At 38.4% G+C, this 14,696-nt stretch overlaps 1 protein-coding gene across 1 annotated transcript in view; it reads left to right on the top strand.

The window, feature by feature from the left end:
- The first annotated feature begins 1,176 nt into the window (after nucleotides 1-1,176).
- The window catches only part of UBA6 (ubiquitin like modifier activating enzyme 6), a 74,026-nt gene continuing 60,506 nt past the window's right edge, over nucleotides 1,177-14,696 (top strand). The window contains exons 1-6 of the mRNA XM_027836445.1: nucleotides 1,177-1,317; nucleotides 4,453-4,521; nucleotides 11,844-11,938; nucleotides 12,199-12,227; nucleotides 12,419-12,513; nucleotides 13,040-13,151. Of these exons, the coding sequence (XP_027692246.1) occupies nucleotides 1,232-1,317; nucleotides 4,453-4,521; nucleotides 11,844-11,938; nucleotides 12,199-12,227; nucleotides 12,419-12,513; nucleotides 13,040-13,151 (486 nt within the window). The 5' untranslated portion in view covers nucleotides 1,177-1,231. The remainder of the gene's footprint in view (nucleotides 1,318-4,452; nucleotides 4,522-11,843; nucleotides 11,939-12,198; nucleotides 12,228-12,418; nucleotides 12,514-13,039; nucleotides 13,152-14,696) is intronic.

Below are 14,696 nucleotides of genomic sequence, written 5' to 3'. Positions count from 1 at the left end.
TTTTTTATATGTTATGTATATTCTTATATCTGTACATTTTGTGTTTCCTTGCACTTTCTCTCCCAAGGCAGTGACTAATTCACTTTTATTTTATCACTAGAGTCTAGCATAAAACTGGGCACACAGATGGCACTTAATGCTTTAAGGGCTGATATGCTTTGTACGGCCTAGAAAAAATGTTAACTGGAGGCAATGGATTCCAAAAAGAAATACAGTGATTCCAGCATAATCCAGGCATACTTACCAATGTGACTAGTAAACAGTTAATCCCGGAATGTTACACATCTTTCCTGGGCAACAACTATGTTTTGTCACAGGAGAGCTATCTATTGCTTTGCCAAGACTGACCATAAGTAATCAACCAATGATTTCACAGAGTCACCAATAACATTCCAAGAGCACAGATATCTTGGAATATACTCTAGGTTTGAATCCTGACTCTGGGCAAGTCACTTAACTTCTCAGTGTCTCTAAGCCACTCTTAAGAATTTAAGTAGTAGTGGGGCAGCTAGGTGGCACAGGGAATAGAGTTCTGGCCTTGGAATCAGGAGGACCTGAGTTCAAATTTGACCTCAGACACATAACACTCACTAGCTGCGTGACCCTGGACAAGTCACTTAACCCTGACTGCCTCACCAAAAAAGGAAAAAAAAAAAAAAGAATTTAGGTAGCAGAGCAGCTGCTGAAAATATTGGGCATTTTCACTGGCTGTCCCCTAATCCTGAAATGTTCTTACTCATATCCATTTCCTCACTTTCTTAAAAGTCCCAGCAAAAATCCCATCATCTTCAGGAGGCCTTTCTGGAACTTTCTTGTGCGTTCTCCCTGTTATTTCCAATTTACCTTATATATGACTCGTTTGTACGTAGTTGTCTCCCCCATCGGACTGCGAGCTCCTTGATAGTAAGACTGTCTTTTAACTGTCATTATAGGTGTTTAATAAATGCTTGTTGACTTTATTTGATCTGAATTTGGAAGGGAAGTGTCCCCCTCCGAACACACACCCCATCTCAACTTACCCACTGACCATCCCAACAGAGGAAGAGGAAAGGCACCTCCCCCCAACGTGCAGGACCACGCAGAGGAAGTAGGGTTTGCTGGGAGCCGGAAATAGCGCGACATCACTTGTCCCCGCCCCCGTTATCCCTCAGGCTCCTCCCCGTTCCCTGCCTCCCCTTGGGCGGCGGCGACAGCGACAGCGGCAGCGGCAGCTACGGCGGCTACAGCAGAGATGGACGAAGCTGACTCTCTTCTACCGCCGAGGGGAGGCGAGGCGGTAGCCTCAGCGGCCTTTGCAGATCCGGGGGAGAGCAGCAGGTAAGGCGGGCGGGAGACGAGCATGAGTGGATGGTAGCTGGGAAGCGGCGGCAGCGCTCCGGGCTCGCCACTCCTCACACGCGGAGGCCGGAAGAGGCGCCGGCCTGGGCCGGGGGGAGAGCCCGGCTGGGCAGAGGGGGGCGGGGCAGCCCCTGGCTCACGGACCTCGAAGTCGGTTGAGGAAAAAGTGCACCTACGCGACCTCCCGGGATGCGCACCTGATCCCGGTGGGGGCACCACCCCTGGCCCCCAGGGCGCGGGCCTCCATGCCCGGGCTGATCCTCCTCTCCCGCGGTAGAGCCCCAACCCCCAGGCGCCCTTTCGTCCCTTCCGCCACTCCGTAAAATGGGTGCTCTGTTAAAAAGTGCTGCCTCAGGCATGAGTGCCTGGAGGCCTAGTGACAACAGGAATGGATCCGTCTCTAACATCCCTCGGCTACTGTTGGGGCTAGAAGGAGAGCCCCGCGAGGGCCAACCCGCCTGCGAGCTGGAAGAGACTCCTGCTTCCAGTCTGGAAACCATCGCTCTATCATATATACATCCCTCCTTTTGTGCATCTTAGATTCTGTCCTCTTTCTGTGAAGATTCTTGTCGTACAAATCCCTTATTAAAAGATCTGATGAATTAAGTGATAAGTTTGGTTTGAGAGTATAATGGAATCTTTTTCACTTGGGAAGGAAGAGTTCCTCCTTAAGCAAAACAGATAGGGGCAGGAGTGAATGATGAAGAGGGTGATGTATCCTAAATGGCTAAACTGAGAATATTCAAAATCTTATATATTTGACACTCTTATGTAGTTGACACTTTGCCAGAATGATCCCATAGAGAATGGAACATTGACCTTCAGCAAGTCACTTAGCCTCCCAGTGTTCTAAGCCAGAGGTGTCAAACACTACCAAATTAAAATGTAATTGGGAAATATTTAACAAAATAAATAAAAATACAGTAGAATATAGATAATGTTTATATGTGATTTCCTAAGTTGATATGCACTGGCTGAGATTCTCATGTACAGTTAGTGGCACCTTTCTCTCTACCTCCTCCGTTTTCTGTTTGATTTTGACACCACTGCCCTGGGCAGCTCTCTGTAACTTGCTGAGAAGGTGGTGACCTGCAGTGGACTTACCTTACTGGGGAGCTCCATGTAGCACTGAAATTACAGGGGCAACTGGTGATGCAGTGGATAGAGCGCCGGCCCTGCAGTCAGGAGGACCTGAGTTCAAATCCGGTCTCAGACACTTGACAGTTGCTGTGTGACCCTGGGCAAGTCATTTAACCCTGATTGCCTTACCAAAAAGCAAAAAAAAAAAGAAAGAAAGAAAGAAATTACAAACCCAGTCCCTCTTCCTAATCTTGTTGTGAGCCATGCAAAAGTCAATTGTAGAGGATGAGTTATTGTATTAGTTGTAGTAGTAGTCCTCATTGTCTGCTACTACAGATAACTAGCATTTACATAATGTTTTAAGGTTTGCAAGGCATTTTACACATGTTAACTCATTTATCCACAGGACAACTCTGTGTGGTAAGTGCTTTTATTATCCCCATTTTATAAATGAGAAAACTGACTCAGAAGTTAAGTGACTTGCCCAGCCAGGGTCACACAGCTAAGTAAAATTTAAACTCAGGGTTTTCAGACTCCAAACCCAACACTGCATTCACAGTGCCACCCAGCTCTGTGATAAATCCATGTTGTTTTGGGGGCACTCAGTTATAGTTCTCAGGCCAACTCCCTATGAGTATCAAGTTCATGACACTGTTCTTGGAGGACTGACCTAGCTCAGTTTAGAAAAGCTCAACGTAAAGTTGGTTCAAGGTGGTGACTTTTTTGGCTGGAGAAATTTTTAAAATCAAATTATAGAGTAGTTGGTAAACTGTGTCAGTTTAATCACAAATGTTTGAAATAGTTTTGTGAGGTAAATTTTTCTATAGATGGAAAAATTAAAGCCATTCAAAGAAAGAACTATTTAGAACATACTTTTTCCTCATTTCCGTCTTTAAACTTTGCCCATTAGTCCTCACTTTTTGAAGGATAGGAAGAATTTAAAGGGTACTAGCCAGCAAAGTGTCAGGGAAGTCTAGTGTGTCTAGTGTGTTCCTTTCTTTGAGTTTTTATTTTACTACGAAGTTGAAGAGATTATAAGTTCATTTCAGGGAGGAAATTTGTGGAGAATGACAATCTTTGGTTTCACCAAAAATCCATGAGTTAATCCAAGAGTTTTCTGATTTTCATCAAGTGCAATATTATATTTTAATGACACAGACTTATAGACACCTTGATTTAATCATGACTGTCTGAAAACCTGGAATGTACTTGCATAATTGCTTATACTTTTTTTAAAAACTAGTAGTTAATCCTGTTTTATAATTTTTAAGACCTATTTTATCATCTTGTAGGCAATATTAGTTGTTCCCTCAGTGAAAAAGGACTAATTCTTCAATAGGCTAAGAATATATATCATTGGTATCCATCAACCCAGATTGCATTTACTCTATTAGATGTTCTTTGAAAAGTAGCAAATCAGAGATTAAGTCTTTCTCAGTTTACCTGGTCAGTTCCCCAGAAAACAAGTTCCCTTGCTGGAACTGTTAACCAGGTTTTGAGCTTAGTAGGGTTTGACAGTCTTGTTTCTGTCTTGCTGACTTAGCTTTTGAGAACCCAAGGTCATACTTTATCAAAATGAAGCATTCATACCATACTTAAGCAGAAATAAAAATGCATTTGTGAAAATAAATAAATATATATATATATATTTAAAGGGTTTTTTTTAGATTTAAAAAAATTAAAATTTTTAAACTTACATATAATATCAGAGGTGGGCCTTGAACTCAGTTCTTCTTGCCTCCAACCTTGACTTTCTAGCTACTATATCATGCCACCTCTCACCTTCCTCTGACAGGTACTAACTTTATGACCCTGCACAAGTCATTTAATCTCTCAGTACCTTATGCAGTTCATTAAGACTATAAGTTGGAGAGATGGCCACCCTCTTTAGTAGAGTTTCCTTATCCAAAATTTCTGCCTATGAGTGAAATCATAATCCCCATCCTACAGTTCCTAGACCATAGTAGGAATTTAATGTGTTTATTAACTGATTATCTATTACTTACCCTTGTGATTGTTATCTTTTCTTTGCAGTTGCAGTAGAAACAAATATCCCCCCAGTATGTCAACTGACTCAATGGAAATTGATGATGCTTTATACAGGTAAGAGCCCATAGAAAACTAGTGTTTGGGGTTTGCATTTCAGCATTTGTTATTACAGTGCTTATTTCTTAACACTGACATAATCTGAGGTTACTGTTAGACCTCTGAAGAATTTTGCAGATGTTCAGAAGAATTCTCCCTCGAATTAGAATTGGAGCATTACTTTATTGGCATACATTTAAAAATTTAATAAATATACTTGAAATCTCATTTGATAGTTAAACTACTCTCTGAAAAATACTGCTCTTGAATCTTGGTCACTTCTTAAAATGAAATCTGTTTGGAAAAAAATTACTTACATAGATATAAATTTCTAGGCTACACTCAGATTTTATATAAGCCAGATTTGAGGAGTGTCATATCATATGACCTGTGTTTGGATCAAATCCCCACTTTGTAGTATTCTGAAGGATAGTTATAGGAAATCCATCAGCTTTAATTGACGAGGTGATCAGCTATCATATCATAAACATAACAGATCAGTTCATTAAAGGAAATAAATATTCCCAGATAGACAATGTATAAGTTATTTGAAGAACAGGTGATTTAGCTGGCAGAGGTGTCACTTTTTTTAAACTATCTTCATTTTTCTAATTCTTTTTTTTTTTTCTTAAATATGACAAAGTGACCTAAGTAACGTTAATAATGTTGCCCAATGCAGATGAAACACGTTTCCAGTTTTAACATTGATATACCTGTAAAACAGTGAATATTTTAACAGTTGGAAGATTTTTCAGGTTTTTTCCTCCTTTGGAAGATAAGTATCAAAACCAAGAAGCCTTTTATGTGTAGTCCAGCTTTCCTTGATTTTCCTTTCCTCTATAATCTTATAAGCACTGAACTATGCAATTTAACTTCTATGATACTATCTTGTGTTTAACAGTGTTATCTTGTAGGTTTTAGTCTTCTTCACCTAGACTGAATGCCCTGAGGTCCAAAACATTTTTTATCCCCCTAGTCCCATCATTCTGTTCTAACTTCACTTGTTTCTTTACTCAACCTAGACCTGGGGTGGGGATCCTGCTGCCACATGGAGGCCACAGGTTCCCCTCCACTGACTAGACTCTCAGATCAGCCATTTCATTCCATTCCCTCTAAAATCTTCTAACTGCTAATCCCCAACCATGAGTTTGGAACTATGTTCTTCATTCTATACTCTCATTTATTCTAGAAGCTGGGGCCATTTCTATGTATCTTCAGTCTTTTACTTGCTTTTAAGCTCCCTCGCTTTCTTTTCAAACTGTTCAGGTGACCCTTGTCCTAAAAAACAGAAACCTTCTTTTGACTGTGCTACTCCCTTAGTTATCTTTTTTTCTCTCTTCTTGTTGGATCATAGATTTAAACCTGGACCTGCCCTCAAAAGACCAGCCATCGCATTTTGCTGATAAGGAAACTAAGACCTAGAGAAGCAAAGTATCATGGGTCTTAAGTAGAATAGACAACATTTGAACCCAACTGCTACTCAGCTGAAGCTACTTCTTGGAGTTTATCACTGATCTCTTAATTACCTATTCATTGAACTTTATTCAGTCTTCAAGCTCCTTGACTTTTTTGTAACATTTAATGCTGTTTACTATCCCACTCCTTGAAATTCTCCTTCTTTGGCTCCCATGATATTGCAATATCCTGATTCTCCTCCAATGAATTTCTTTCTCTTTGCAAGCTCTTCCTCTCTCCATCTGCTCTCTGATGAATGGCTTTGCCTAAGGTTCTTTGTCCCATTTCTGTGTTCCTCCATGACATGCTTTCCCTTTAGTTAAATTACATATTTAAGTGCTTTCTATTTGGGCTAGATGTTGTAATCTCATTCACTCCTGTGACTTTAACCATCACTTCTATTTGGATAATTACCATATTTTCATCTCCATTTCTGACCTCTCCAGCATCAATTTTTATTTCTCTTTTACCAATGACACTTCAAACTTGATGTACCTAAGTTGAACCCACCATTCACTTAAATTAGCTCACCTTTTTCAGCTAATTGTAGAACCATTACCCTAATTTCAAAACCCTTGAGCCATTTATGATCCCACTCTCTTTGGTAAAAAACCAAAACTCCTCTTTCTGGCTTTATCTCATATATGTATATCCTTATGTTGAGGTCTAGAAGTTTAGGGGTGCCAGGAACTCAAAATCACGATACACCGGTCCTGCCCAAATGAATTTGACCCAAACCTTCTTTCAGCCAAAGCCAAGGTTTATTAAAGATCTGCCATATTGGCCAGACTCTTAAGGAATCTGAGCGTCTGTGAGCTATTGGCTAGATTGTAAAAATCTGGGCTTTTAGCTAGACTCTTAACTAAAGGGAAGGTATGTCATGGAGGAACACAGAAAGGGAGGGAGCTTAAAAGCAAATAAAAGACTGACAATACATAGAAATGGCCCCAGCTTCTAGAATAAATGAGAGTATAGAATGAGAAACATAGTTCCAAACAATAATGAAGGGGGCAAGCTCCCAGACCTAAGAGATTGGATCAAAGACATAAATCAGGATAATGATCATTTCAAGAAGGACCTTGTCAGATTTAAACAAAGAAGGAAGTTTTAAAGTGTGAAGCTAGGGATGAGAGGGATCTCCCAGTGGATGGTCTCTGTTAACCTCAATTGTGAAATGGTTGGGAATTCTTCAAATAGTTGTATCATTGGTTAGTTAACAAAAATAAGATCTTCAAGGCAATTTTCAAAAGTTCTGTTGCAACAAATGGGAAAAGTTTTCCCATAACAATTACACCATTGCTTTAGAAGAGTAAATCATTTGGCTGCCCAGTAGATCAATTCATCATCCTATTAACTCTCTGGACCAAAACTCCCCACCTTAAGTACCACTCCCCTATGTTTATCTGTTACTAAACTCCTTGAAGGTAGGCCTGTCTTGCTTTTTGTAAATGAACACTCCCCATCCCCCAGGCCCCTTTTAGAGTCTGGCACATAGTAAGTGCTTAAATGCTTTTTCATTCATTCATCCCTTGTAGAAAACAGGTTATAGCAATGATATGAAAAGGCTGAGACTAGGGACAGTTGTGCCAGGAGGCTAACAAGCTGTCCTCCACAAAATCTATCCTGTACTGTTACATTATGACCAACTATCCTCAGTGCTTGATCTTTTCCTTCCTGAGGAGTAGGGTGTGCTTGTGTAGAATTGTGGGGGTAAGTGGTTCCCAGAGCACGTGATGGATAGAATACAGTGAATAAATTGTTAGAGTTGAAGTCAGGAAGGCCTTACTTCAAATACAGCCTTAGCCAATTATTTACCTTGTGGCCCTGAACAAGTCACTTAATCTGTCTTCCTCAGTTTCCTTAGCTGTAAAGTGAAGGTAGCAATAGCACCTATCTTCCAGGGTTGTTGTGAAGATCAAAATGGGATAAAATATGTAAAATGCTTAGTATCATGCCTGATGGGACCTACAGGTCTCATACTTCGGAGTAGGAGTGACTGTTCAGTTTTTGTAAATAGATGACTTCAAAACATGGCTCAAATCAGCTTCAGAAGTCCAAGATCATCTCTGCATGGGTAGACATAACTTTGCCTAAGAAAAATCAGGATATTTTAAGTGAACTAAACATTCAATTTGAGTCAACAGTATATGGACAAAAAAAAGCTAATAAAATGCTCAACTACATTAAAATAGACATAATGTCAGACTGGGGAGGTAGTGGTTCCATTGTATTCTGTCCAGTCAGTCTACATCTGTACTGTTCTGGCCAACACATTTTAATGACAACACCAGTAAGGTAGAAAAGTGTTCTGAGTAGAGTAACTAGAATTGTAAAGGTTCTTGAAATCTTGCCATAGCATCAGTTGAAGGAACTTGGAGACTGTTAGAGAAGAGAAGGTTACAAGGAAACATAACTGTCTACTAATATTTGAACACTATTATGTGTTTAAGGGATTATACTTTTTCTTGAACCCAAAGGGCAAATCTAAGAGAATGGGTGGAAGTAGTAGAAATCCAGATTTAGGCAGGATTTAAGGGGAATTTTCCTATTAATTAAAGGTAACCAAAAGTGAAATGTGCTGCTACTGGATTTTCCCTCAGTAGAATTAAGTCATTTGGTCAGCACCTACGCTGTGCCAGGCAATTTGCTAAGCACTGGGAATACAATTTTGTAAAAAAAGGCAAAAAAAAAAAAAAAAGAAAACCCAGTCCTTCCTCTCAGGGCAGTATTAGAGCTTGTAAACAACTGCACAGACAAGATAGACACACGATAAATTGGGGTTAGTCTCAGGGGAAGGTACTGAGATTTAATAAGAAGGGCCAAAGTTAAGGATTTAGGATGTCTAAATCTTTCTTATTAATTATTTAATACTAATAATTTTCCGCATTCATTGATTGAAATTTTGAATTCCAAATTCTCTGTGTCCCTCCCCTCATTGAGAAAGCAAGAAATTTTATATAAGTTATACTTGTGCAGTCATGCAAAATATATTTTCATGTTAGTCATATTGTGAAAGAAAACAGAAACCAAAAAAAAAAAGTAAAAAAATAAGCTTCAGTGTTCATTCAGCCTCCATCCATTGGGTAGATAGCATTCTGGAGATGGATAGGGTTCTTCATCCTAAGTCCTTCAGAATTGTCTTGGATCATTGTATTGCTGAGAATAGCTAAGTCATTCACAGATGATCATTATATAATATTGCTGTTACTGTGTACAATGTTCTGGTTCTGCTCATTTCATTTTGCATTAGTTCATGTAGGTCTTTACAGGTTTTTCTGAAAGTGTCCTGCTTATCATTTCTTATAGCACAATAGTATTCCTTCACAGTTATATACCACAGCTTGTTCAGTCATACCCAATTGATGGGTATCCTCTTAATTTCTAATTCTTTGCCACAACTAAAAGAGCTGTTATAAATATTTTTTGTATATATTTTTGTTTTTTATCTCTTTGGGACACAGACCTAGTAGTGATATTGCTGGGTCAAAGGGTATGCATGGTTTTGTAGTCCATTTGGACTTAGTTCCAAATTGTTCTCCAGAAAGGTTGGTTCAGTTTACAACTCCACCAACAGTGCATTAGTGTCTCAGTTTTCCCACATCCTGTCCAGCATTTATCATTTTTCTTTTCTGTCATGTTAGCCAATCTGATAGGTGTGGAGTGGTGCCTCAGAGTTGTTTTAATTTGCATTTCTCTAGTCAGTAGTGATTTAGAGTATTTTTTAATATGACCATAGATAGCTTTGATTACTTCATCTGGAAACTGCCTGTTCATATCCATATCCCTTGAGCATTTATCAGTTGAAGAATGGCTTTTTTTTTTTTACTAAATTTTACTTAGTTCTCTATAATATTTGCGAAATGGGGCTTTTATAGAATGTATAAACCTTGAAGGAAAGACTGGGTAATGATTCATTAACTGTTATAAAGGGAATTGTTCAGGTACATGTTGAATTGGATGATCTCTGAGATTCTTTTAAATTCTAGTTCAACTTCTGTATTTCAGTATAGAGCACTAGGCCTGGAGTCAGGAAGACCTCAGTTCAAATCTGGCCTCAGACACTTAATAACTGTGTGACCCTGGGCAAGTCACTTAACTTTTTTGCCTCAGTTTCCTCCTCACCTGTAAAATGAGGATAATAACAACCTACCTCACAGAGTTGTTATAAAGATCAAATGAGATAATATTTGTAGAAATGCTTAGCACAGTGCCTGGCACATAATAAGCACTATATAAATGCTTATTCTCTTTCTGTTCCCTCTTCATTCTACCTCTCCCCCACCATTGCAGTAGCCAAACAGTTGCCCAAGTCTTATTGAGTCTACTTCACAGTGTCTTTCACATCCATCCTCTTCTATCTGCTCTCAGGGCCACTACCCTATTTCAGACCCTTATCACTCTTGCATGAACAACAATCAATCAACAAGCATTTATTAAGTACCTATTATGTACATAGTACTAGGTACCAAGGATACAGATACAAAAAATGGAATAGGTCAGCCCTTGAAAGAGTTTACATCCTATCTAGGGAGAAAACACATAAACATTTAAATTTATGTTGTGTGTTTATAAATACAAGGTAATTTTGGGAGATAGGCACTCGCCCCTAGAGGAATCAGGAAAGACCTCCTCCTGTAGAAATTGATATTTGAACTGTACTTTGAAAGGAAGTTAGGGAATCTAAAAGGTATGGCAGTCAGGAGGTAAATGCTTTGCAGGCATGAGGTCTGGGAAATAGAATGTTACATGTGAGGACCACAAGAAGTATGTTTTGATTGGACCATAGATTCTCACATCCTCGTACTTGTTCTCCATTCTTCCATTCTTTTCCCTATCTGTTCCATCCTCTATACAGCTCCCAAATTGACGTTTCTAATCTGACTATTTGAACTCTGTTCTGATTGTCACTTCTCTGTTCAAGGTTCTTCAGTGGTTCCTTCTTGTGTCTAGGATGACCCCTAAATCATATAGAATCTAAAGCTTGACATTTAAAGCCTTCACAATATGGCTTCCATCTTCCTTCTGGTCTAATTTCCTATCATTCATCTTCATTTATTCTCTATTCCAGTTAGTTGTTCCTTACATACTACTTTCCGTTTACTGCCTCCATGCCTTTGTGTGATCTGTCCCTCATGCTTGGAATTCACTAACTTCTTCAAAGCACAGCTCACATGCTACCTCCTTTCAGGATCCTTCCCCTTGTTGGAACTCTTGCCTTCTTGAAATTATTTCATATATGCTTTGTATTTTCTTATGTGACATAGTGTATTTCCTACCACTAAGTAAGATTTAAGCTACTTGAGGGCAGGGACTCTGGTTTAACACCTAAGCACTGCACTGAGAACTTTATTAGTAAGCACTTAAACATTGAATTGAATGAATAAATAAGGCCATAATCTTCAAAAAATGGTGCCTAGGTTTATGGGAGCCCAGATTTAGATTTCCTAATCTTTACAGATCAGGAAACATGACAGAATCTGAATTTGAACCCAGATTCCTTCACCTCAAATCCAGTGCTCTTGCCGCTGCACAACATCAGTATTCTTACTGTCACAAGTTTTGTAGCTAAACTCTTTTATCTGTTGGTTATAGTATACCTAATATTTTTAAAGTTGTAAATGTTCTGTTTTTCCTTTTAATAACTAATTTAATGCAATCAAGTTCCTTTTTGACATTTCTTTCAATTAGGTTATTAGTTTTAAAAATTAGAAGACTTTTAAATCATGTTGAAATGATTCATAGGAACTTTTAATCTTCAGCTGAGGATAGAAACAGGTTTTTTTCTTCAGAAATACTAAATTTAATATTAGAAGTTTAAAGAAAGGATGCTTTTCTTGATAAGCTTTCTCTCCCCCCCCCCCCCAAATGTGTTTCTTACTTTGTAGTCGACAAAGGTATGTTCTTGGAGATTCAGCAATGCAGAAGATGGCCAGATCCCATGTTTTCTTAAGTGGCATGGGTGGACTTGGTGTAGAAATTGGTAAGTTCTATTTTAATGTTTATTTGGGACACTAAGGTCCCAAAGTGCTTTTCAGAGTTTTAAATGTGTTTCTTCAACATAATTTTTATTTTGCTTAACTTAAAAGTAAAAAGAAAAGTTCCACCAGATAATTGATTGTCCCATGTATACCTCCCAGAATTTTTGTAAATTCTCTAGAAAGTAGATGATGAGTTAGCCACTTCCCTTGAGTGTTGCTAATAATAACTTATATTTATATATTCTTTTCCTTCCCATTTCAGCTAAGAATATTGTTCTTGCTGGAATCAAGGTATGTGAATAATTGTACATGACAAACTAATTCTTTGTTATAACCTTGTTCTTGTTCATTAAATTGCTTATAACTGGTTTAAGATTATTTTCCCTCAACATGGTGAGAGGGTGTGTAAACATATTTTTTTAAAGTCTTGATTTTTTTTTTCTTTTCTTTTCTTTTCTTTTCTTTTTTTTTTTTGTTGGAAGGCACTTACAATTCATGACGCAAAGCAATGCCAAGCATGGGATCTAGGAACCAACTTCTTTATCTGCGAAGATGACGTTGTAAATAGGAGAAACAGGTCTGGACAAATTTTCTTATTTGATTTCTCTACTATGTGTGTTTGCAAGTCCATAATCCAGAATTCAGAAGGGCTGAAGCTGTTTAATCCGTAATTAGCTATAGTCTTAACAGTACTGATCATTTAGATTCACTTTACCAATGTTAATTTGTTTGACTTTCGGCATTTTCACATAAATGAATTTTTGAAGGATATGGGAAACATTTATCGTAATCATACCAGTTAGAACCTCAAAATTCAACCCTATACAGGGAATTCCCATTTAATTTTAACAGTGACCTAAAGAGGTCTCACAGAGCTATGAGCATATCCTTTGAGATTGTGTGACTACTCAATACTACCTCATTAAGTGATACTAGGTATTTATCAAGTTGTTGTTATAATTCTGATGCTTTTAGACTTTTTTTATTAAAAGTTCCCATGAGGGTTCATATTTCATTGATATTATTGAAGTATTTGGTTAGAAGATTTTTAGCTATGTATGCAGCTTAGATTTAGTAGACAAATCATGTCATTTTTATTTCAGAGCTGAAGCTATAATTCATCACATTGCAGAGCTGAATCCATACGTCCATGTCACATCATCTTCTGTCCCTTTAGATGAAGCAATAGACCTCTCCTTCCTAAAACAGTATCAGGTAAGTGGCTATCAGGTAGACAATTATATTTAATGTTGATGTGATTTGAAGTAGTGTCTAAATAGTCATATAGTCAAATCTATTTAATTGAAATGACTTGGAAATCACATTAATTCAGTTAAGCCTTTAGTGTTTTTTATTAAAAAGCTAGGACTTTTCCAAATCCTTTAACTCATGCAGTAATATTTTAACTTTTTAAATGGCAATTCTTTTTTTTTTTTTTGCCATTTCTGCACACAATTCAGGTTTTCGTTTTCTTTTTTTAATACAAAGACATCACAAGATGTAAGAGGTTGAATTTGATTTCAATGCTACAGTTAATACAAAAGTCAACAAAACAAAGGAAATAACAATTCCCCACCCCCCCACCCCGCTCCACCAATAATGTTATTTGACACTGAACCATTGTGGGGGGGTGGGATGGGGGAGAGGGTGACTGCCACTAGGAAGCAGAGATTGGCTGGAGAGGCTGTAGGAATCACCAGATGTCCCTAAGGACAGAGGCCAAGCTTCCCCAATCCTGTGCATGCTCAATGGACTGAGGTTAATCTCTAATCTTTCAGAGGGTATTTCTATATACTGTACATTTTAAGATGGTCACGGAAAGTATGGCTTCAGCATACGCACGGACACACACACACCCACATGCCACCCTCACCCCCCAAAAGCTTGACTCAAAAGGCTGCATTTTGGCCCCCCAAGAGGTTGGAGATTGTAGCCAAACCATAGTCCAGTCCATCATGCTTTGAACATCCAGTCTTCGTCCTTCCTTTGTTGATGGTGACGCAAGAGACTGACCATTGGCATTTCCCACAAAACTTCTCTCTTCCAGGGTCCTAGCTGTTAAAGATCTAGCATTTCTACTAAGTCTTTTTGGAAGTGGGGAGGTGTGCCCCTTTTCAACTTCCAAAGTTTAAATAGGAGAGAATCAATTACTCTAGGCCACATCACAGATTTCTGAAAGCCTCAAAGATCTCTCGAAGCTAGGAGGACCAAAAAAGCAAGTAGTTTTTGCATAGGAAAATTTTTTTTTCAACCTTTTCAAAAAATTTTTTAAAAAGGTCACATTTCGTCAGAGGAAAAGATGTAGTTATTACTCTCTTCGTAGTCTGAGGGTGAAGGAAGAAGCCAGCCTCACATATCCAGCAGTGCCCAGGCAGGGGGAAGGGGCATTCTCAGGGCCCTGTCTCCAAAGGTTGCCAGCTCAGGCTTTTCTTGAAGCATCTACTTTGGATTTCATCCTGTAAGCCACATATACCAGCAGTACTATGGGAAGTGTCTAGGAACTTCCTGTGAAGTAACTTCGAGCTAATACTTTATGGGTAAGTAGGGAGTAGAGGATGAGGAATCTAGACCAAAAGTTTGAAAGTCAACTCATAAGAATATTCTGTAATAATGCTTTATTTGTTCTTCTTTACATAATAATTGGAAAAATAATTATTTCATTTACTACAGCCTATACTTTGTGACATTTATCAATATTCATTTAAAAGATTCTTCCTATTAATTATGGATTATGACTGTTTGGATTTTATAGAAAAGTAG

This window comes from Vombatus ursinus, unplaced genomic scaffold (genome assembly GCF_900497805.2).
Source record: "Vombatus ursinus unplaced genomic scaffold, bare-nosed wombat genome assembly UNPS02014818.1, whole genome shotgun sequence".
Classification (NCBI taxonomy): domain Eukaryota; kingdom Metazoa; phylum Chordata; class Mammalia; order Diprotodontia; family Vombatidae; genus Vombatus; species Vombatus ursinus.
This window is presented reverse-complemented; position numbering and strand designations above follow the sequence as displayed.